We start from the raw sequence: 25,965 nt of genomic DNA, 5'->3' as shown, positions 1-25,965 counted from the left end.
ATACTCGGAGGCTCTAAATAAAAATCTGCAAAACCAACAGAGACCCCCAAAGCAAACATCCCAGCAACCTCCACCCCCCAACACAAACCATGAAACACATACTTCACAAAACCAGTGTGCCATGCAATCACAGCCATTAAAGCAAAATAACATACCCAACATACTAGTAATAGCTGACTCTATAGTCAGGCACACTAACATCCCACTCACTAGGCTGAATAAAGAAAAGGTTACTGTTAGCTGCCTGTCAGGGTGCCAGGATCCACCACATAACATAAGCACTCAGGTCATTCCAGAACAAGTACAAATATGACTCTGTCATTGTCCATGTTGGTGTGAATGACCTAAGCCATACCTCCCAGGACTACATGAAAACAGACATGGAAGAGCTCTCTGATCACATGTCACAGGCCAGTATGACCCTGACTAGCATCCTGCCCTCACCAAGAATGATACCACAGTACAAAAAAAAAATTCTCGATTTCAACAATTGGCAAAGTTTCTGGTGTCATTCAAAGGGGATCCAGTGTTTGTCTGCCTGGGATGACATGCTCGACAAGCCATGCTGCTTTGCTAGAGACGGCTTGCACCTGTCACCCTTAGGCTTTCGAATACTTGCCAAGGCTCTTGCCACCCCCATAGTGCCTTTTTTAGGCAAGGCTCAAAAGACAAACCCAACACCGTAAATAGCACAAGTAACAAAAAACCTGAGGGTAATGCTACTCAATGCCAGAAGTCTAAACCTCAAAATGCATGCACTCAAGGCACTCCTCAGTATAGAGAAAACTGATATATGTGCAGTAACAGAAACCTGGTTTAAGGCTCCAAAGAGCACCCCAGCACTACCAGGCTACAACTCATACCATACATTTTGGCCACAGAACCCAAACCGAAATACAAACGGCGGGGGCATATCCATATTCATCAAGGATACCCACACCTCCAAATTAGTGGCACAGCATGATGCTTCAGAAATCATCCACTTGCAACAATGGGAAAAACTGCAATTCAAATTGTAACTTGCTACAGATCACCCACCATGTCCCAGGACCCCCATTCCGCATTTCTGGAAACACTGGAGAACATAAAGGTCCTACCAAACACCCTAATTTTGGGTGATTTCAATTACCAAAACATTAACTGGGAGAACTACTCAAGTATTAACTCCCTTGCCCAACTTTTCCTAGAATTTATAAACTCAAACGCCCTGGTTCAACTGGTCAACACTCCCACCTGAGGTGACAACATATTGGACCTGGTCATCACCAACATGGGCGACTGGTATTCCACACCAGAGGTCAACCCCTTGCGGGTTACATCTGACCATAAACAAATCACTTTGGATATCCATATTCCGCCCCCACCCCTGGACAACAAAGCCACTGTGAAAAACTTTTCAAAAGCAAACTTCACGTTACTTAAGACCAAGGTGGAAAGTTTGAAAGCCCCCATGCTGAAGGATAACACTGCCCAAGCTGCAAAATCCTTTACTAATGCATTCTACAGGCAGCTACAAGAATGCATGGATCATGCCATCCCAAGCAAAACCAAGACTCTCTCCTCCAAGAAAAGGAAACCAGTCTGGTGGACTCCTACCATAAACAAACTATACAATAGAATGAGGAAACTAGTACAGAAAAGAGTAAAATCCCAAGAAGGGAAGACATCCCTGATCAGTATCAGCAAGAAACTATGATCCCTCATAAAATCATTCAAGGCGAGCTTTGAAAGAAAAATTGCCAAGAACTCCAAAGATAACCACAAGGCATTCTTTAGCTATGTCAAGGATCTAAGTGGCAATGCTCAGATCTGCTTGGAATTAGTGCAGAATGGCACAAAATACACTGAACCGACCGATATCACCAACATCCTGGCAGACAGGTTCAGTGCAAACTTCACCCCCAAAAGGACCCATAACCATAAAAGAAGAATGTACAGTCCCTGAAATCACAGACACACAGGTTAAAACAGCCCTCTCCAAAGCCAAAAACACAGCATCAATGGGACAGGTGTCCCAGGATACGCCCTACATGAGCTCAAAGACGAACTAACCCCTCACCTAAACACGCTGTTCAAACTCAGCCTCTCCACAGGCTACATACCCATAGAGTGGCGCAACGGTTATTCCATTCCACAAAGGTGGAGCCACAACAGATCTCGGGAACTATCGCCCTATAAGCCTGACTAGCTTGGTCTGCAAGGCTATGGAGCGCATCATCATGGAACTCATTAACAGAGACATTAGGAACCTCCAAACACTGGACCCTACCCAGTTTGGCTTTGTTAAGGGTAAATCATGCCTCCTAAACCTGGTGGACTTCTTTGAGACAGTTACCAAGGCTAAAGATGAGGGAAAGGTGGTACACACAGCCTACCTAGACCTTGCTAAGGCCTTTGACACCATTCCCCATTCTGGTATTATAGACAAGCTCACCAGCCTGAACATAAACCCCTATATGTCACAAGATGGGTTGCCAACTGGCTCATGGACAGAACCCACATGGTGAGAGTTGCAGGAGCTAGGTCTGACTCTAAACCTTTTACAAGTGGCGTTCTCCAGGGCTCAGTCCAAGACCCCTCCTGTTCAGCATATACTTCTCAGAGGTACAGGCAAGCACAGGAGGACTATGGCTGACCAAGTTCACAGACGACTGCAAACTAGGGGCTATAACTGACTCTCCAGCTGACACAGACATCCTCCAAAAGGGTCTCACTGAGACGGATACCTGGTGTCAAAATCATGGCCACAAGCTAAATGCCAAAAAGTGCATAGTCATCCCCTTTGGAAAAAACAAAGTATCCACAAACTACCACATAGGTGGTAGCCCCCTAAATATTGAAGACATAATAAGGGATCTGGGGACCCAAGTAGATAGTAATCTCACTTTTGATAATCACATTGCCAAAGTGGTTAGAAAATTCTTCTCCGTGGCTCACCTACTCACAAAAGGGTTCGCATCCAGATCAAAAGAGGTCATTGTGCCCCTCTACTCATCACTCATCAGACCCATCTTAGAGTACAACACCCCATTTGGGATGTACCTTACAAGACACCTGCAACAGCTGGAAAGACCACAGAAGTACCTCACCAAGAGGATCAATGGCCTCATAAGATGCCCTATGCAGCTTGACTGAAGAAACTCCAGTTGTACTCGGTTGCATACCGCCTAGTCAGAGGTGATCTCTGCCTGACATACAAGGCCATGTCCAACCCAGAATTGATGGACATACTCCACCTAAAGAAAACCTTATCCCCTCGAGCCACATGTGCTAGGGATCTAAATCTCACCACAACAATAAATAGGACATGCTGGAGGGATAGATTCCTATCCCAGAGACTTTGGAACAAGATCCCAATCTACATTAGGCAGAGCTCCTTGCTAACACTCTTCAGAAGATACCTTGACGAGTGGATGGGAAACAGAAAGTTTACCACGGGGATCACTTCAGTGGCTTTGCTGGACAGAGGTACAGGGAACTAATCTAAGGGGGCAGCAAAAGCCAACACATTATGGCTAGGCTTATAAATGCCTTCGGGCAGATAGCCTAGTAACCACCTATGAACCTATGCATATTATCCAGATAATCCCTTAATTTTTCTTTAGCACTCTGCAGTTGTGTCTCTTCTTGTTCTGTGAGATTCCACTTATTCTGCAATACTTTAACCTTTATCAGCCCCTCTAAATAATCCTTGTTATCTCTTAACCATGTCTCTTTTTTCTTCTATTTCTACCTTATCTTTAACCTCCACTTTCACTTTATCCCACTCACTAGCTTAACTTCTGGAGTACTTTCTATTTTCCCTAACAACTCTGAATAACTTCCACTACCCATTCTTTAAATTCCTATCTTTTTAACAGGTAGGTGGAGAAGCACCAGTGGCTCACTTTTACTTCATTACCCCGCATTTTTATCTTGGTTATTACTGGCACATGATCTGAAATAGGTATTGTATAAGAGTCTAAGCTGTCAATTAAATGTACATGTTCTTGTGAAATATAATTTCTATATAGTCTTGCCCATTTATTGTACCTTGGGGTATAATATATACAGTCTTACAGTGTTCCTTATATTGAATTCACATATTTCATACTATTTTCATAAATGTCTTCAGAAACCTACCCTCATTTGTTATATTTTTAATTCTAGCCTCCTCCCCCCATGAGACATCTTCATTGTTACAAACCAAATTCCTGTCCCCACATGTAAACATTCCCTGAAGAAAGCTGATTATTTCTCTAAAAATGTTCTTGAGCTCCACAGCAGCAGTTTTAGGTGGAATATAAATACATGCCAGCACAATCCTCATTCCTTGCCAGTAGCCCCTTACTACCACAAATCTACCATTATATTTTTCCACTTCTATCAGCTCCTCTAACAGTTAATATAAGGACTTCTCTTTTACAAAATCACATGATCAGTTCTTTCCAAATGTGTCTCCTGTAGCACTACTACTTGCACTCTGCATATCTTAATATAGTGAAATATTACTTCCTTTTTGTCTATACAGTGTGTGTAAGCATTCACATTCCAAGACGCTATGGAAAGTGTCACCATTATGATAAAAAGTCATCATCCCCATCTATTATATATGACAGCTTTTTAAAAATGTTTATTTTCAGCTTTTGTGATACATGCACCCACTTATGTTTGGAAGGTTGATCCTTTATACAGTTTTTTTCATCTCCATTTGAATCTATATCACATTTTACAAGACTTTTTGTTTTAATGAAAATCCACACAAAAACACACACACACAGAAGCTGTTCACTTAATACAGAAACACAAAACTATGTACATATTCAAATAATGAAATTTAACCCTCCTAATAAGAACAACTGTCCCAAATAGACAACTGCAAACACAGGATGCAATTAATCTAAAGCTGAAGTTATCTATACTAAGATGCATGTTACTGTCTGTGTTCCTACTTACATTAATTGGTGTTTTTATCTCTATCTTCCTCCCAAATGTGAAAAAACAACTTCCAAACTTTCAGAAAACATTAAGTTTTAGCCTTGAAGAAACCAGTGCTTTGGCTTTTTGTTACCCTATAATCAGCTAGTATCCATGGAAATCCAAGAAAAAAATGTAGTCCTCAGCTGCAGGCTTCTAAAGACAAGCTGAAACATTTACTGCTGAAGAAAACTTGTCATTACATTCTGTGTTCTCTTACTTATTTCCATTAAAAACCTGTAATAAGATTATGCTAAGGGTCTTAATTCAAACATTCATCTGTGCAAAAGTAAGAGAAAACATACCAGCTCTACATATATTATAATCTGTGTACTTTTCCACCCCCACCTCAACAACCCAAAATTACAGCCTATTAACTTAAACATGTTTTTGTCTAACCTTTTTTTCTCTTTTTACATTGTAATACCTACATTTATTAATACTAAAAAGGAAGAAAAAAGGCATCTGTTTACTTTAGTATCTTTATCACATACAAAAATAACAAAAATGTGTTATTATAAAACAATGAATTTATTTAATGAAATGTTTTACAGAAATAATGTTAACAAAAACTATTTTACTTACAGTTACCCTGTTCCTTCCTTTTCTCTGCCCCGTAGTGTCCTTCCAAACATTAATGACATGAAAAAGTCAACAAAAATCCATTCTTTCCACTCATTTTTCATTTTTTTCTTGTATGGCTGTATTTCACAAATGCAATTGATGCTTTGTAATCTTACATTTATTCATTAATTTCCATGTTGTTGATCTTCTTTCTGTTCATCTCCAACTCCCAACTCCAATCTCTGCTTCAATTCCAAGGTACTCCCAATTCTAGTCACTTCCTGTGCTTTTCTATGACTCTCAAGCATTTTCCTTGTGAACATTTGAAAATATTTCACTGGCTAGGTCTCTTCATGTGCTTTATCATCAGAAAAATGAAAATAGAGTCCCCTTCTGCTTGATGGCATACTTTCTGCTGCGCAAACTTTTGTATTTCCTCCTTAGCCTGTTATACATCAAAAAATCACCTTGGTCCTCCAGGAAAAATATTATGAAGACAGCTGGATACAGCAGCTTGAATGTCACACCTGCCTCTCAACAGTCCCTGACTGCTTCTTCCTGGTGTACAGTAAAATCATTTTCCATAAATATTCTACTGTCTCCAACTTTTAATACTAAGCCATTTTGCCACAGTTTTGCCAGGATCAACTCTTTCTGTCAGGAGGATTGCATCTTTACTAATACAAGTCTTGGCTGCTTTCTCATAGCCAGGTTTGGAGCATACACAATGTGTCCTCTCAATTAACACATCCTGCCGTGAAATACCAGCCCAGTTGCTTATCTGTGTTGTCATAAAATTAATACAGTCTGTTCCTTCTAGATTCTCTGGTGCAGCAGAAAATCTCAAATATTCCCTACATGCTCTGTTCTCTAATTCTACCATTTTTTGAAACAGCTCTTCTTGAACAGCCTCCTAGTCAGACAGCCTTTTCTAAATTTGAACCTCTGATTCTTGCAGTTTTTATCAGCTCATCTGAATATCTGTTTAAAGCGTATTCCATTTATCAGCCTTTTGTTATTTTAATCATCTCTGAGGATTCTTCTTCTTCTTTTGGCTTTTCCCGGTTAGGGGTCGCCACAGCGGATCACCTTGTCCGCTCATGATTGGCAGTGGAACTTTATGGTGTCGAGTTGCCAGCCCGGCGCCCAACCTTCCACAGAAGGCACACACACACTCACACTTAGGGACAATTTAGAGTGCCCAATCCACCTGCAGCATGTCTTTGGGATGTGGGAGGAAACCGGAGCACCCGGAGGAAACCCAAGCGACCTCATGGAGGACATGCAGACTCCGCACAGAAGGCACCCCAGCCAAGGATCGAACTGGAGAACCTCTTGATGTGAGGCAGCAATGCTAACCACTGCACCACCGTGGCCACCCCTTAATCATCTCTGAGGATGTTTGACTTATTTTCTCCTCTAGAGTACTGGAAGCCTTGCCTTGCTGGTAGTGAATACTGAAGCTTAAACAGCTTTTTGCTGAACAGCTGCAGAATTCTTCCCAGTCAATGTTTTCTTTTCACCTTTTCTAGTTGATTTTCTTCCAGGATCTCTATGTTTCTTCTTTGCTGACATCCAGGCAGTGTTCTTACTAGCCAGTAACAGAATTTACTAAAAGTGACAGACTTCCTGGCTCTTGTCATCCCGTTTCTTCTTTCAGACTGGAACAGCTGAAGTTAAGATGTGGATCAGTGTGCAGCCATTTTGGAAAGTTCTCCAAGTACCTTTGATCAAATAGTGCCTCCCTCACTAGGCACAGAAACATACCTGGAACTTCTCTTTGTCCTCCCAGACCTCATACTAGCAGCCTGGCCCCCAGTGCCATATGTCTACTAAGAGTTTACCTTCTATCCTCCATCTCCCAAAACTTTGCTGGTATTTTTAGGGTTGGTTGTGGATCCTAAGGATATCCTAGAGGCTTGGTCATTTTTGCTTTCATCTGGGAAGTTTTGTTTTTATATTCCCTAAACACTCCCTTTCCCCACCCCACCCCCACACTTGTCAACCAAGTCCAAGAACAACTCCTCTCTTTGGACCACAACTCCCCTTAAGAATGCTCATCGATGAGTGCAAAACCACCTAGGACAGGCACCCCCCCCCCGTCCATCCATACCTGTTGCTCCATCAGACACCAGAGGCGTTAACTGAACCCAGATGACCTCAGCCATAGTCAGGGCTTTACCCCTCTATGCCACCAGAGCAGCTTAACATACTTGGATCTTGTCCTCACAAACTCAGGCTTTGTCTGGCCTTTAACCATTGTCATACTCTCATTTGTCAGATCTGCTCACTGTGCAGTTTTATTTACCATATGGCCCCAGTACAGGTCAACAACTGACCCAACCATGTTCAGGGATTTTTCTCCATGGCCAGTCTCCTCTTACTTGATAACCTCAGACAGTTCAACAGTCTCCTGCCCCTGAATGACCCTATAGCAAATACTGCCATACATAATCTCATCTCTTGGGAGACATGATCATGTAGCTATTCACCACAAATACAACTTCAAATTTAGAAACAAAACCCTTTAATGAAACTCATCTATAACAAACTCTACAATAAAAAGGAAGAGCCTCTTAGCCCAAAAGGAAATAACAAAAACTCAGAGGGTTGCACTCAGCCTTAAAATCTAACAAGGAACTCAAGATCATATCCCGCAGAACTACTTATAAACTAAAAGCTGCTACATTAGCAAAAGATAAACATAGGGCATTCTTTAATTTTTATTTATTTATTTTATTTACTTATTTGACATTTATTTGCTTGGAAAGACTGACTGTAGTCCAAGGATCACATTTTTCAGCAAAGGCGAGAGGAGAAAAGTTCAGAGGTAAATAATTACAGCAAAATTCATAGAGATATGTATAATACAAAATATGGATGTCAAAAATTGAAATATAAGAGTCAAAAGAAGATACATGTCCGATGACAACTTGATTAATTTTTAGAAAAGGAAAACGGAAAGGACAGAGAACACTAGGAGAAGCACAGGAGAGACGTTTACAGCGTGAAGAAGGGGATATGGAGTGTGCAAAGTAGTTAGTGGGCAAAGAGAGGGGGAGAAAAGGCTACAAAGAGGTATGTAAGCCATATGTATGTATACATGAAAAACAGAAGTAGGAGGGAGAGAATGTAGTTAAAGTATAGTGAGGAGCAAAGGCTGCTAAAGAGATTGCTAAGTTGAAGGGATAGAGTATTAAGTGGAATTAGAACAGGAACAGATCCATGCTTTGCTTAAGAATTCTTTCAATGCATTTTTAAATGAAAGAAAGTTGGCGTTTATTCTAATATTTGTGGGAAGATCATTCCAGACTTTGGCAATGGAATAGGAGTAGAGGCATTTAACTATGTATGGAACCTCAGAAATAATAATGAGCTTATATACAATAGCATCACCCAGTAAAACCTTGTGGATGCAGCTAACAGCTATGCTGATACAGTCAGTACCAGCTTTACCCCTTTGCCAACTCCAAACTTCCCAGTAAGAAGTATCCAGTCTAAACCACCTCCTGGTTATTTACTGCTGAACAGATACTAAAATTTCACACCAACAACAAAAACACCAGTTCTGTGGCTACTAACTTGGACAGACCCACGGTGTCAGGATTGCAGTCTAAAGCTGATGGCCAAAAAAGATGTAGCAATGCTCAGCCTGGGAAACAAGTAATCTTGTAGACCTATAACAAAACCAATACTCCCAACTTAAAATAGACACTGTCATTAGTGACCTATGCACCTTTGTGGAGAAACTCTACCTTGACCACTATGTATCAACCATTACTAGGAAAACCTACTACCTCACACAACTGATTACTATGAGTACCTCTTCTCAGACAAAAGAGGTCATCATCCCTCATCAGGCCGATATTAGAATACATTGCATCCTACAGTAATGTACCTGTCCAAACACATAACCAAAATTGAAAAACAAACACTAAAAATGTATTTTTTTATTTTTTATTTATTTTACATTTGTTGACCGGTCTAGTCTAGCTGGATATATGTCCATTTTCAGTAGAGGCCCGGGGAGAAAAGCTCCAAGTATTAATACATTGTTTAATAAAAAGTAATCATAAAAGTAATTACAGCTAAAATAGTAAGAAGGAAGTCAAGTAAAAAAAAGGTTGTTTTTTTTTTGTTTTTTTTTTGAGGAAATTGGGAGATTAATAACACAATAGTCTTACACATAAGTGAGATATAAGATCCTACATATTATGTCATGGGCAACGCATAGTACTTTTTTATAAAGTAACATAATTAGAAAGCATAATGAATAGACTGAGGATAAAGTAAGAAAGGAAGAGAAGGAAAGATAGGAAAGGTATCTGAGTTAGTATAGGATGGATTTATGGATTTAATTATCTTCCTAGGGCTAAATAAAAGAGTTACTTTATGAAAGAGAGGCAGAATTTACACCTATGAAAGAGTGGAGAAACACTCAGAGATAACTAGTCAGCGGGTCAGTTCACTATCTTAATGTATAGTTGAGGGGCTAGGAGACCTCAACTGGGTTACTGGGTAAAGACGGGAGAGAGAGGAGGGTAGGGAGACAAGAAAAGGAAGAGCAAGGCTAGTCTGGGTTAGTGCAGGGGCATATCCATTTTTCATTGAGATATTTTTTGAGATTCTTCTTGAAAATAGGAAGAGAAGTCAGAGGTGAGATATCAGAGGGTAATTTGTTCCATAGTTTTCCAACTGAGTTGGAGAACAAGCTATCTCCTGCAGCGTTAATAGTTGTAGTCCTGTTGATCAAAAGTTTGTTAGAGGAGCGTAGATGTTGTAGGTAATAAGGCTGGTGAGTATTGGAGTTTTGGTGGGTTGGTACAGGGTTTTGTGAGCTATTATAAGTTGTTGTAGTTTGATCTGATTGTGAAGTTCTAGCCAGCCAAGTTGTCTTAGATTGAGGCAGTGATAGGTCCTAAAAGGAGATCAGGTAGCAAATCTAGCAATGTTGTTGTAGGATATAACTAGTTTATTAAGGTTTTTTTTTTTGACAGGTTGGTATAAATAGGGCATGCGTAGAGTAAAGTACAGATAAGATGAGTTTTGGCTAGGGTAATTCTAGTAGCTGGGGTAAGAAATGGTTTGATTCGATATAGGGTTCCTATTTTTTTGTTCACAGTTTTTATAGTAGAGTTAATGTGATTTTTAAAATTAAGTTTATTGTCTATTGTAATTCCAAGTAATTTTGTGGTGGTGTCAGGAGAAATACTAGTATTGTTGTTGGAAGTGATAGAGAAATTTAGGGGGATTTGCTTACATGTTGGCGAAAAGAGTAGTAGCTTTGTTTTCTTGGGATTGAGTAGAAGGCAGTGTTGTGAGAACCATTGTTCTACTGTGTTACAGGCTTTTTGGGTAAGAGACTGAAGTTCAGTTTGAGAGGTAGCTGTGCAGATTATAGTGGAGTCATCTGCATATTGAATACAGGTAGTAAAAGGGATAGCTGATTGAAGGTCATTAATAAAGATGGAAAAAAGAAGTGGACCTAGGATAGAGCCTTGTGGTACACCTAGGGAGATAAGAAGGTGTTCAGATAATGAGTTTTTCCAGAGTACTGCTTGTTGTTGGTTTTCAAGGTAAGATTTAAAGCAAGTTATGCTGTTAGGATCAAGTGAAAGACAATTAAGAATGTGCAAGAGTATTTGGTGATTCACCATGTCAAAGGCTTTAGATAAGTCAATGAATAGTGCAGAAGAAAGACCGTTTATGTTACAGTTAGTGTTGATGGTGTTTGTGAATGAGAGCAGTGCAGTGGTGGTACTGTGGGGAAGGTCTGAAGCCGTGTTGGCAGTTAGCTAGTAGGTTGTTTTGGAGAAGATGGTTTAGGAGTTGTTTATGGATACATTTTTCCAAGATTTTGGCAATAGGGGATAATAAAGCAATGGGACAATAGTTAGAGAATTCATTAGAGTTTCCCCCTTTGTGTAGTGGGATGATGTGAGATATTTTCCAGATATCAGGGACAATTATTTCTTTGATGGATCTATTTGTCAATACAGAAATGGGATAGGCAATAGCTTTAGCTCCTATTTGTAGGAACTCAGCAGGGAGTTTGTCTTCGGAGGGGGTAGAAGGTTTAAGTTTTTCTAGTAATGATAAAATATATGATGTAGAGATCGGAAGAAAGTGAAATGAAGGGGGTGTATTTACATAAAAAGGATGTAGTTTTGAGGTGTCAGGAGATAGGTGATTTGCAAGACTTTGTATAGAATTTGGTAAAGAAGGAGTTAAAGGCATTAGCTATTTGTGTAGGGTTGTCAGGGTGAGAGTCCTGTGGGTTGGGTGTGATTGATTGGCCTGGGGATAGAAGATTATTGATTGAGGACCAAAATTTTTTAGGTTCCTTATTGGATATTTGTTGTAGATGAAGGTAGTAGTTCTTTTTGTCTAATAGTATGGCTTTTTTGTGTTGTTCCAACATTCTCTGAAGGTTTGATGGTCAGCTTGGTTCTTGGAAGTACGCCATTTAGCCCAGTATTTGTTTCTGGTAGAGATTTGTTGTCTAGTATTATTGCTTAGCCAGGGGGCAGGCTTGGTTCTGATTCTAATATTGCGTATTGGTGCGTGCAGTTCTAAAATAGATAGGAATGTGGAGTTAAAGTATTGTACTGCATCATTAAGAGGTAGTGACTTTAGAGGAGTCCAGTTACATTGGTGTAGTTGTGTTAGAAAGAGTTCTGAGTTAATTTTTTTTTGGAACGTAATGTTCGGAAAGTGGTAGGAAAAGTAATGATGTTTTTTTTTTGTAATAATATAGGTTAATAGGTGATCTCTTTGATCATCTGGTAGGGTGCCAGAGGTGTAGGTTTGTTGGGGAGTGTTAGTAAGTATCCAGTCCAAAGTGGTGTCTTTATTATTGTTTTTATTAATTCTGGTAGGGCCTGAAATGAGTTGAGAGAAGCCATGTAGGTTAATATGGGCGGTAGGGTTTGAGTAGTTACAAGGATTCCAATCAATATTTAGGTCACCTATTATTATTGTTTCTTGTGGAACATTAGTAGCGAGCCAGCTAAGAATGCCCTCAAGAGTGTTAATGTTGTTTCCTGGGGGAGATATATACAAATAATATAGATAGCTTTACTTTTGTTTAGTTGGAGTTTAGAGGATATTAGTTCTGCATTATTGTTTATGGGGAGGTTCAGGTGCTGATTTGTAGCTGAGATTTGTAAAGAATAGCAACACCTCCTCCCTTTTTTGATGAGCGGTCGAGTCTAATTATATTATATCCTGGTGGGGTAATTTCACAGTCTTTGATAGTGGGTTTTAGCCATGTTTCTGATCAGCATACGATATCGAATTGGTTGACATCAAGGAGTGCATGTAGTTGTGCAATTTTGTTACAAATACTACGTATATTCAGATGAGCTATGGTGAGAGAGTTAGTAGATTTGGTTGGTGGTATAGGTCTAGTCTTGTCATTGTTTTTGGTTCCTATGGTCTGGGTGTGCTGTGGGCCAGGGTTTGGATGCATGTCTCCATCCAAAAGTGTGTTATGGAGTGTTTGTTGTTTGGGTTTAAGATTTATGACAAAGTAGTAGCTAATTTTTTTAGTTTTCTGGTTATAGAATCTAATGTGAGCTAGTCTGTGAAATTTGGCAGGAGAGTAGTTGGATTTATAGATGGGGTTTTGGAATGACACAGGAGAAGGTATTATAGGTGAAGAAGTATGAAAAGAGGGAAATGTAGGGATAGAGTGTATGGGTTGTTCATAGGAGGTTAAGATATAGATTGTTGTAAGAGGAGCTAGAAGTAATAGGATGACTAGTATTTGGATTTGAGAAGGATTCAATGGTATATGCATGGTTGGTAAGTCAGGTTAGAGATGGAGTAGGAAGTTTAGTAAGTTAGATTGAGTTTGAGAAGTATAGTAAGTTATAATGAGTTAGAGGTGGAGGAGAGTTATGTAATTCTAGGGTATGTTGCATTAGAGGGCGAGGGATATTGTATTTAGGAGTTGTGTAATTGGTGCCAATTGAGCAGGGGTGTGGTTTCTAGAGGTATAAAAGTAGAATCACAGGGGTGGGTGGGAATTGGGGGTACAGTAGGGGAGCGGAGTGAGCCCGCAGGGCGAACAGAGCGGGTAGAGACAAGAGAGCAGAATGTGGAGGAAGACAATCAGTAAAGTGAGAGAAAACAACAGGTAAGTCTGATGGTGGGAGAAAGGTGGGCAATATTCAGAGGTAGAAAGGAAGAGAGGGAGGATGTTAGAGTAGAAGTCGCTGATAGCAGGATGCCATGGGGCAAAGGAGAAGAGGCGGTTGAAAGGTGCATCAAGAGACTGAGAGCGGAGTGAATGGGGGTCAGGTTACAGAAAGCTTACAGAATGGTGTAGGAAATTACAGAGCAGAAGCTAGTGTTTTAGAAAGGTTACTGAAATGGGGTAGAAAATTACAGATCAGAAAGCTATTATTTTAGAGAGTTAATTCTTGAGGCGTCACCTGGTGGCCACTCGTGGTATAGCAATGGTCTTGTCTTAGCTGGATATGGGGTACTAAAGAGGGAATGAGAAAAGAGTCAGTTAATGCGAGGGGGTAAGATTATGAAAGGAGAAAGTAAAAAAACTGTGGAGGGGGGACTTAGGCACTCCCTAAGTTACCCAGAGCATTTAAAAGCCCTATCTCTCTCCTCTGCCTCCTATAAACACCTGTCAGGTGATCTGGGCCTGGCCTACAAATCTGTAAATGACAAAATCCTGTTTGATCTACTACTAACCCACAAAACTGATAGTAACACAAATACAAGAACAAAGGAAACAAATACATTCTGCAATGTAAAGAGGACTTGCTTGTGTGACAGATACCTCTCCCAAAGAATTCCCCACTTCTGAACAAGCTCTTGCTTTCTGTAAAACAAAGCACATCCCTCATTATGTTTGATTGATGGATGGATGGCAAATTTATCCCAGGCCTAGCATCTCCCATATCCCTTGTGAACAGGAGTAGTAGCCAGTTTTATCAATGGGATAATAGTGGATGGATTTCAAAAGGCTTAACTAGAACATCGCCTAGCAATAATCTATGAACCAATGAGCCTTTCAAGTGTACAAAACACAGAAATGGTAGCATAACAGTAACAATGCCTATATTAAATGAACACAAACAGAATGAATGCTACTGCAGATTATAAAAATTGTATATTAAAGGAACATAAACAGAATTAACGTTACTGTCAATCTGCTTTGTTAACACTGTAATGCTTTAATGATGTAATTCACATGCTTGTGCATTTTACATGTAATTAGGGACTCCAGCATGTAATTTAATATTCACTGTATTTGACAATCACTGTTTAAGACGATTCTTGAACACAGTTTTGATTGATTGATGGTGTACCTGGATCATCTGGAAACTCTTAAGAAAAAAAGGGTGCCAAACTAAAGTACATCCTCCTTATCAACTATTAGATTTAAATCTTACCAGGTACAGATGATCAAAGATTTTAGAAGGCTTGTCCATCTGAGCCAATACAATCAGTATTTCATTGTCAATAAACTCTCGGTACTCTTGCAGGTTGCAGTTCATTTCTTGCTCCAACTCGGTTCGAATCTGCCAGAAAACCAAAAAAGAGAATGAGTGAGGGAAAAGGCAACTACTGATACAATTTCTCCATATTCACTCACAAAAGGTCTTGCAAAATGTTCTTCCAGAGACAGGATAACAGTTGGCTATAAATGCACCCAGCACAAGCAGACTAAATTGCTGGAAATTGTATTTTTAACCTGAACTGCAAGTAATGGAATGTTCCACTGATACAGTCAAGTATTCACATTCAGTGCAAGGAATCCTGGGACCTTGAAGGCATACTAAATGTTACAACAGTATGCTTATGCCTGCCAAGGTCTAGATTATCAAGGAGTAAACAGATGTTATATATGAAAGTCATAGTATCATTAGGATGCACTCCAAATGCTGGTTCCACTCCTAACCATCAAAATTTCAAAACATCGAAATTCTGATCATCGAGACCAGAACATCGAATTTTGAAACATCGAAGGTTACAAGTGTAACAAAAAAAAAAAAAAAAAAAAGAAAAAGAAATTTTAACAATTGCATGCAGGGGGCTTCACCCCCCTGCATCCCCCCTACTTTAATATTCCAACTCTGAGACCACACTATAGTGGAGTAAAGGGAAATCTCCCATTTAGCGCTATATGCAGAAGCACTAAATGGGAGATTTTCCGTACCCTATCTGTAGTGCCATCACACAGATGGCATATAGACACACACAGTATGCAGGGCACCTTGGTGCTCTGCAAAAACACAAACATTCTCCCACCTACACTTATCATTTTCTTCCCCTTTAAACCTTAGATGTTTTAAAACTCAATGTTCTGGTCTCGATGATCTGAACTTCGATGTTTTAAACGTTCGATGGTTTGAAGGGGAACCCCCAAATGCCCCATAAACAAAATGAGAATGATACATTAGTCTATAAAAGTGATTAACTATTAACATTCCCAGAGTAAGGCAATCTTACTTCCATTACAAAGAAATCATAAAACAGTGCAGAAAACTATCACTCTGTGGCAGACAGTGTTCTGACACTAACCCACCACATGCCCACTTAGATAACCATATCACTCACCATATATTACTCATCATGGTAGGACGAGTGCTGCTTAAAGGTATAACAAATGTTTTTACTTTATTTAAGCAATGTGAATTAAGCTGTAATTTAACTGCACATCTAGTTTCACCTGCTAATTTAGCTACATCTTCCTTGGCCTCTACTTTAAAAGGGCTTTTGGCACACATAGACGTACCTAGTCAACAAAAGTGGAAAAGCCAGGCTACAATGCACCCTCTTTTTTTTTTTTTTATTACACACACGCACAAACATATGCAAATCTATAAATACAAATGTGTATGAATTCTGGCTTCTGAGCCTAGAAAATATATTCCTTTAAGGACAAAACACATACAGACAAGACTCAATAAGGAAGAGGCATTTTGGGGAAATATAACAGCCAACAAAACAGGTAGACAGTAGATTCTTGTTTTCCTGAGTCAGGGTCAAGAAAAGGTAATGTCAAGAGTCTTCATGGAAGTTGAGTCTGATTGGAGCAACCACACTTGAAGGTGTCCCTGCAGACTGAATATCTCTTAAATCTAAAGAGGGGAAGGGAAATGTTAAACTGAACCCATCCATACCAGTGTGTGTTAAAACGTATTAAGTGACTGTAATTGCTTTAAAAACCTGTGAGAAGAACTTCCATAGAATTAATTGTACTTGCTTAAGCAGTTGCAAACAGACACATTTTATTTTGTCATTTACCCTATTTGCTAAACAGAAGTAATTTTTTCTTAACTGCTAGACCATCTGCTGCCCAATGTAAACAGACATATATCACATTTGCATACATATTCTGAATTCTAGCCAGCTATGTTGGTATAGCGGGGATAAAACCTAACTACAACTTAAAAAAATGACTTTGACCGAGGCACCCCATGTTCAGTTAGAAGGTTGGTCACTTGCTGGATCTAGCCAGGAAAAGAGGAATTAAGAAAAACTGCCTGCTCACTTCTTCCAGTGTGAAGAGCATGGGGGCACGGCCATTTCACTGTTCACTTCTTTCCAGTGTGAAGAGTGTGGGGGCACAGCCATTTCACAGGCTCTACTGGTAACACCAGGGCTATGAAGAAAGTCATTACTGCTCTAGGTGGGTGGGAAATGAGGCATGCACCACCAAATAGCAGGGGGAGTTACCCTAAAAGTGACATTGCATGCCGTACAAGGTTATATCGGGCCAACATATTTGAGGGATGGGGAGTGTTGGCTTTAAAGGAAAAACCCAGCTGTATATTCTCAGTTCTCAATATGCAGCTGATCTCAGCCAGTTGGAGTTGCACCACAGCTTTATAGCTCGATGAACATTCTGACACCTTATATAAGGAATCTTCAGTTGGATTAACTTAACCCAGGGGTTCCCAAAGTGTGCACCGCGGCGCCCTGGGGAGCAGTTTATTTTGCAGCTAAGCTTATTAGTTCATGGCGAACTAAGTCTAGACCTACACTGTAGCTTTTTAGCAGAACTAGCATCAAGTATAGCAGCGGTCCCCAACCACCGGGCCACAGGCCAGTACCGGGCCGTGTAGCACTTGGAGCCAGGCCGTCAGGTAAGTGAATGCCTGTATGAGTGTGTGTGTGTGTGTGTGTGTGTGTGTGTGTGTGTGTGTGTGTGTGATTGGGAGAGTAAGAGTGATGTGTGAGTGAATCCTGGTATGAATAAGAGGGAACAACATATTGGACCTGGTCATCACCAACATGGGGACTCTATGTTCCACACCAGAGGTAAACCCCTCATTGGTAAGATCAGACCATAAACAAATTTTCCTGGTCATCCATATCCTCTCCCCACCCCCAGCCAAGGAAATCACTGTAAAGAATTTCTCAAAAGCCAACTTTGCACTTGAAGTGGAATCCTTCAAAGCCCTTGGGCCAGAGGATAATACAGCCCAATCCGCAGAATCCTTTACAAATGCATTCTATGAGCACCTGCAGGAATGCATGGATCGTGCTATCCCAAATAAAACCAAGACTCACTCCTCCAAAAACAGGAGACCGGTCTGGTGGACCCTGGCCATAAATAAACTATACAACAGAAGGAAGAAGCTACTACATGACAGAGCAAAATCCCAAAAAGGGAAGGCATCTCTGATCAGTATTAGCAAGAAACTTCGATCCCTCATAAAATCATCAAAGGCCAGTTTCGAAAGAAAAATTGCCCTAGACACTAAAGATAATCACAAGGTCTTCTTTAGTTATGTCAGGAACATGGGCAGAAACTCCCAGATATGCCCTGAATTGTTGCATAATGGTACAAAATATACCGAACCTACAGACATAGCCAACATCCTAGCAGACAGATTCAGCGCAAACTTATCCCCCCCTTCCCCCCCAAAGGAGCAAATGCCGATCTCAACTGAATGTAACCTCCCTGACATCACAGATGCACAGGTGAAAGCTGCCCTCTCCAAAGCAAAAAACACAGCATCTATGAGACCGGACGGTGTCCCAGGCTGTGTCTTACATGAGCTCCAAAAAGAACTGAACCGTCACATTAAGTCACTGTACAAACTTAGCCTTACTACAGGATATGTACCCAAAGAATGGCGTACAGCTACAGTGGTCCCACTCCACAAAGGTGGTGCCACAAGGACCCTGGAAACTATCGCCCCATAAGGCTGACTAGTCTGGTCTGTAAAGCTATGGAGCGTATTATCATGGAACTCAAACAAGGACATTGGGAGCCTCCAGACACGGGACCCTACCTAATTCGGCTTTGTTAAGGGCAGATCTTGCCTCTTAAACCTAGTTGATTTCTTTGAAACAATTACCAAAGCCATAGATGAGGGCAAGGTAGTCCACACAGCCTACCTGGACCTCGCAAAAGCCTTCGACACAATACCCCACTCGGGCATCATAAATAAGCTTACCAGCTTAAATATCAACCCCTATATCACAAAATGGGTTGCAAACTGGCTGGATTCAGCAAGGGGGCCGAGAATTGAAAACATTTGGGAGCCACTGACTTAACCTGATGATTGCTAAGCTAACTTATGAGGGTCTTTACAAACTATCACATGGCCAATGCTTGCTAAGAAAATTCAAAGATGCTTCTTTAAACAAAGTTGTGGAAACGTGCACAGATTATCAGCAAAGTATTAGATATGATGGGACATACTCAGCTTATGAATTGTCCTGGATACATGTCTTTAATTTCTCAACCTCTCTGTTGAAGCAGGGTTGAAACAAGCGTATTCTCTTTCTCCTCCCCATTTAAGGACTTTGCTTTGTTTACAGTTTGCTCTCATTTATTAAGCCTATGGAACTGTATGTTGATCAATGTGTAGGTCCTTGTCCACAACAAGGAGCAGCTCATATCTGCAAAAGTACACATTTTGGGTGGGATTCTGCTTACTTTGTCAAAGTTAAACTGATTGAGAAAAAGTAGGATTTTGAGACATGAATAATTAGCAAATGTAATATAAATCACCAGCTAACCAACTGGAATAACAGTAGATGGATATCTCAGTGGAAAGTCTGTAGCCCCACAGCCCTGTACAGAGTGAATATGTCTCTGCTGCTCCATTAACAGTGTACCATGGCACATTGTAGACTCCAGTACAGGTGCATGGGCACATACAACTAATATTCATATACATTTACGTTCTTCTGCCTCGAAATTGAGTAGAAAGGACTTCCACAAATCTCCAAACTATGCAACTTTTGAGGCAGCGTAGTCATCCATGATGTGCAGGAACCTAATTTACCTAGTCAACATCTGCAGATTGTCACATTTACATATATATGTCTGAGAACTATCTACTGTACTCATGAGTCATCACACTGAAGCCAAATTATTTTTTCTGAAACTCTTTCTTCTTGCATCCTAAGCAAGGCCATGCAAGGTGACCGTGCATAGTATGCAACTGATAATGAAAACCAGCTTTTATTTTTAACAAACTGCATTGACAAATTTATAACGCTGGGAAAATGGATTGCAATACCTTTACCAGATTCCTTTAAGAAAAGTTAGGAAGACCCACTGTACAGAAATGTGTAATTCTGGAATGGCTTACAAGTCATCCACTATGAACCTGACAAACAGCAACAATATTTTGATCAGAGTTCCATATTTTACACAAACAGTCCTCTAACAAAGCTTTCTCTTTGTAGAAATATGTAGGGTGGGATTTACTATGATGTGCCCTGGAGACCCCTGTACATGGCAACAGGGGGAATACAGAGCACTGATTTGTGACCAATTCATTGATTCCCATGTCACTGAGACTGCAGACAGAATGGGCCTGCTGCAAGCTTTAAACAGGAACAAAAATAAAATGGCCTACATGGAAGGCAAGTCCTAACAGTCTCTTCCAAGAGGAATTTCATGTAGCCCCTCTAATATAGCTAATTGGTGCAATAGGTGACACACTCTCCTTCGGTGCAGAAGACTGTGGGTTCTACTCCCACACCAGAGCATAAGGAGATGCTGCACTCCTGAGTGGGTCATCTTTGAATAAAAATTTAAACCAAGGTCCCATCTACCGTATTTGGTGGTAGCTCAGGTGGATGTAAAAGATCCCCCAGTACCTATCGAAAAAAGAAGGGAAAGTTTTCCGATGCCTTGGCCAAATTTCCCCTAGATGTATAAATACTACATCAGACATCTCCTGAAAAGAGGCTACAATCCTAGTATGACTAACCCAGTCTACAAAAGATAAATAAATAAAATAGAATAAATAACTCTGAGGTTGCCAAAGAATACTGTAGTGCTAAGCCAGTGAAGTTCATGTTCGGTTAGCCAGTTTTTTCCCAGGTTAATCAATCACCAGGTAAGTGACCATATCACTATTCAGAGTGTGCTGGCTTCTTCATTCTGAATTTTCAGATGGAGCACACAAAAGCAATATCTGTAATTATTCAGGAGGTAGAAATGTACTGTGCAAGCTGTTTCATGCTGAAAAGAGTTTGACCTAGGGTTCATCATCAAGTTTGAAAGAAGAACTGCATTATTGTACAGTTCTGTACCTACAAACAAGCACATGCAAATGGGTTCCACCCTCTTCACATTTTCAGATAAAGACATGATCTAGGCGGCCATGGTGGTGCAGCGGTTAATGTTGCCACCTCACAGCAAGAGGTTCTCTGATTCGAGCCTTGGCTGGGGTACCTTCTGTGCGGAGTCTGCATGTCCTCCCTGTGGTCGCGTGGGTTTCCTTCTGGTGTCCGGTTTCCTCCCACATCCCAAAGACACGCTGTAGGTGGATTGAACAGTCTAAATTGGCCCTAGGTGTGAGTGCGTGGTTGTGTGCCCCTTCTGTGGAAGGTTGGGCGTCAGGCTGGCAACTCGACACCATAAAACTCCACTGCCAATCATGAGCAGGCAGGTGATTCGCTGTGGTGACCCCTAACACAAAACACCCTAAAGACAGAAGAAGAAGAAGATAAAGACATGATCTGTTTCTGCAGCTTTAGTTTCCCTGGTCCTGATCATTTCAGTTCTATTAGATCATACAAGTTATATCTGCACAGAGGGGAAGAGCCTCTCCACTCTCTTTCCTTGCTGATTGATTCAAGCTGGTATCATGATGTGCAACAGAAAGTAATCATGATAACAGGTAACCCTTTATATGCATTTATTCACAGCAAATCTTGAAAATAAACAGATGACATTTTTCAGATGTTACTTAGAATGTTGACATGTAGCTCAAAATGTAGCTACATACTAGTTGTGTGAAACAGACACCTGGGCAGCAGTTCAGACTTCTCAGGTTAGTTCATGAGATAGGACCAATACAGTACAACCATGGTAAGAAAGCAATGAAAATAAACTTCAGAAATTGTACTTCAGCTACTGAAACCACCTCAGTATCACAAAAATATTCGAATTGTGCTGACCTGCTGCTGCAGAGTCATGAGCTGGCCTCTGTGAGGAGTGAAGGCTGATAATGAAGTCTGCAGAGTGGCAAAGGCGGAAGAAAGGACCCTGCATTGCCTCAGTACAGGGAGATGATTACTTGCCACATGTGTGGCAGATGAACTTGTGGGATGCGAGTTTCAGAAAAAAAGTAGAGCAGCCAATGCATTAATGCTAGATATGCAATTAGGGATCGAGCTAGCATGCTGATAATCACCATTATCATACCTCTCAACCTGCAGACGTTGAAAATAAGAACAAAGGCTTTTAAAAATAGGAACATCCAGCCAAAAATTTGAACATCTAATTAGCATAAAATCGGAATACTGAATAGCACATTACTCTTCCCATTTCCAGTAGGATTGTGGCAAACTTCTCAAAAACATGTTTGAAAAGCAAAGCGTGAAAAAAGTGACTGAAAAATATAAGCACATTATCAAAGCAAGCATAAAATGTATAGATTTTAATAAACCATTTTGCAAAATTCTATCACATAAAGTCATTTATTTTTACTTCAGCAAAAGGGAGATGTAAGATGCATCCCTTCTTTCTTTATACTACTGTTGTCGCTATATATTGGCCATGGAGTGTGGTTTTCTGTGTACTAGACAGCTTCAAACATCACATGTGATGAGGGGGATACAGAAAATTGTGTGAATGGGTAAATCAAGCCTGAAAATAGGGACATACCTCCAAAAACAGGGACATCCTAAATCAGGTATGAAAACAGAAACATTCCCCCAAAATATGTGCAGTTGAGAGGTCTGACCATTATTTTCCATACTGCACAAGGTACATATTCTGGCTAGCTGTTTTTGCTACATGTCATTTGGCAGCTCAGGCCACCCCTTCCATTTTCAGTGCTGCATACAAAAGTGGTTTTAGGCTTGGTCATTTGCTAGACAGAAACATCTCCCAAAGATGAGAATAATGAGGTGGGCAGGAGCAAACAATAAAAGACTGGATCACCAACAGAACTTGCTTCCAGGTAGTCAAGGGATAACACAGGCATCAAGGCAGAAGTATCGTAATGACAGGAAAATGGCAAAAAAGGTATCTGGGCATCAGTCATAGATTCAGAGGTTCTGCTGTCAAACGTATGATCTATTGGGCCTTTTTTTTTCTTAAACTTTTGTTAGACTTTCAAAGAGATCCAGATCAGACACTTGTGATAGAAAGGCCCTTCCAGTACAACATGCCCATTTGCAACTCAAACATCAGCAGCTATGCGATAAGAGCTCATCACCAGCTAATTTGCATTTTTCTTGAACTGCAATGCTGGGATCGCACTTTTGAGATGAATATCTGGTGTCTAGTGTTCCCCCACTCCCATGTCCCCATTTCACTGTCAGTGCCATTATGGTACTTTAAAAGTAAGCCCCGGTGTCTACTGGTTCCCCCCACCTCATGTAGACAGTGGCTCACACACACACACTACAGCCTCTGTACCTGTCTCTATACTATCTAGCCTCCTGTGGTTCCCCCCACCCCCATAACATTTGGCATGTATGTATTTGGCCCTCATGATCTAGTGTATCCCCTGATCCCCATTAAGATGCCTGAGCTGGTATGGCACTTTAGAGAATCATCCTTGATTTCTAATGGTTCCCTCTCCCTACCTCCCACAGTAACACTGGTGCCATCATAGCACTTAAAGCATTCCCAGGTGGTCTGGTGGTTACCCCAAGTACCAATCCCTGTACTGGGGTTGGTGCCATTACAGCACTTTAGTGTGTGTCTATTGGCCCCTCTCCATTCCCGTTGTATTGCTCTGTGCCTTAGAACACTTTATGGAGTAGTTCCTGGTGTCTAGTATGCCTCCCCCACCCCTGGTCCCTGTAGTAACTTTGGTGCACTATTGACTGTGTATCCCCTCACTCCAATGATGCTGGTACTACACTTTAAACATTGATCCATGTTGTCTAGTGGTTCCCTCCTCCTCCACCCACTCTTATGATGTCTGTGCTATTTTAGCACTTTATCTCTGGTAGTCTAGTGGTTTCACTCACACCCTGGTCCTGTTAGTAATACTGATACCAGTATAGAACTTTAGAGATGATCCCCGGTATCTAGTGTACACCCCACCTGTGGTCCCCATTTCACTGTCAGTGCACTTATAGCCTTGGTGTCCAGTGGTTCTCTCCATCACATTCATGTTCAGTGGCCATTTGGCTGTGTTCACTGCTACAGTGTGGTGGGATGGCAGTGCTGATCTACCCGACTGAACACTTTCTTGAGGAGGTTCTGCTGACAGAGCATGTAGCTAATTATCATAGGTCCGCCTTCCCCAAAATGCCTTATTAACACTCAGCATGCCCATGGATCCAGCCCCTCATGATATTGCACATCTTCATGTTGGAGGACCATGCAGCACCATGTAAAGGTGCTTGCTAAATAGCAAAAATGCACCATGACATGTACACCTCTGTGTACACAATGCAGTACCTTTACGAAAGCAGCCTACTGTCCTTACAGGCCTGGCAAAAGACATCTGTACTACGGACCAGGTGTCTGCATTTAGAAAGGCTGCAGTATCGGCTATCTCTCAAGTAGTGTATGCTGTAACTGGACCAGATGATCACTGCAATGGTGCTTGTAGTAAAAGGGCATGCAATGCAAGGAGCAAAGCATTTGGATACAGTTTGCTTAGAGATTGGCAACTCTTCTTTCCCTCAGCAAAAGGACAGTAACAACTGGCAAGTTTTTTTCAAATCATCTTGGTTCCATCTAGGTAAAATCTCAATTGTCTGTGCACATCCAAGGAATATAATATTTTCTGCTCTATTTTGAGGTCCTGGGGAAAAAAAGGATAGTTCAGTGTCCTAATTCAGAGAATTGCTCTGAAAACTTACCTTTGTGAAGGCACAGAATGGTTCTCCGTGCATATGCACTTGGAACTTTAATACTTTTTTTGCTGAAGTTATACCTACTAGAGCACTCTTATAGGTCAGACATTTGCTGTATGAAGAGGGTAATGTTCATTTTTCTAAAGCAAAATTTAAGTCACAAGCTGGGTTTGCTCTTTACTTTTCTGGTCTGAGATGGAGGGAAAACAACACTTGTGAAATGGAGATCAAGAGACTAGAAGGTTGTCCACAGGCAAACAGCTGACAAGTGCACTTTTGACAGAAGTATCTACTTACCCTAAAAAATAAATAAATAAAATGATGAGACAGTGGGATGTGTAGTTGGACATCTGTAGTGATCCTGGATCCTCCTCTGGCACAAGAAATGTAACCTTTTTTATTTAGCTATACATGATTTTTGTTTTAGCACTAGTTCTCCTAGGCTCTCTTGTGATTTTATTTCATTAATACCAACAGCACTGACTGGGCTATGGTGTTAATCAAGGCAGACCACACACAGACCTTTATCTCATTGTAACTTTATCATAGTACTGAATTAAATGCATTCAGTTTCATGACAAAGAACAGTAATGTGAAAAAAAATTACTTCAGCTGAACATAAAATGCACAGATCTGCTTTTTCACCTGAAAAGATTTTCATGCATATAATTTTGTGTGTGTATCACACCTCTGCTCAGCTGTGGTCCTCCATCTTACAAACAGTCAGGAATGCCACATTTAATTATCTGATTGCTGGCAGGGCATAACTGACTTAAGCACATCCTCAGAATAAAGATATCCAAAGGGTGGCAAGATCAAACTTTCTGAATAGCTGCCTTGAGTGTAGCTAGGTTTGGGTGCAGCAAAGGCCCAGTGAGCTGCTAGGTCTGGGTGCAGCAAAGGCCCAGTGAGCTAAATCAAGATATCTACATGCAGTGGCAGCACCAATGCTTTCTCCTTTGCTATCACTAAAAACAGGGAGAAGTAGTGATCCCTTCACCAGAAAGGAACAATCAGTATCATTTATAGTCTTTCCACCCTTATCTTCTGCATTACCCTGGGCAGCAAGGGCATAGGTAAGAAAGCATAAAGAAATATAACTGCCCAATTCAGGGAGAAGGCATCCATTCTCAAAGCCTGTGTTGTGGAGCTCTGAAGCACAGCTTCCTTGGCTGT

At 40.8% G+C, this 25,965-nt stretch overlaps 1 protein-coding gene across 1 annotated transcript in view; it reads right to left on the bottom strand.

Moving 5' to 3' along the window:
- Nucleotides 1-25,965, bottom strand: part of LOC122811974 (protein phosphatase Slingshot homolog 3-like) — a 1,030,454-nt gene that overhangs the window by 282,792 nt on the left and 721,697 nt on the right. The window contains exon 9 of the mRNA XM_044084176.1: nt 14,937-15,065. Within this exon, the coding sequence (XP_043940111.1) occupies nt 14,937-15,065 (129 nt within the window). The remainder of the gene's footprint in view (nt 1-14,936; nt 15,066-25,965) is intronic.

Source organism: Protopterus annectens, chromosome 9.part0, assembly GCF_019279795.1.
Source record: "Protopterus annectens isolate FY-2018-M chromosome 9.part0, PAN1.0, whole genome shotgun sequence".
NCBI classification, from domain to species: Eukaryota; Metazoa; Chordata; order Ceratodontiformes; family Protopteridae; genus Protopterus; species Protopterus annectens.
Note: the sequence above shows the minus strand (reverse complement) of the source record. Positions and strands in the feature narration are given on the sequence as shown.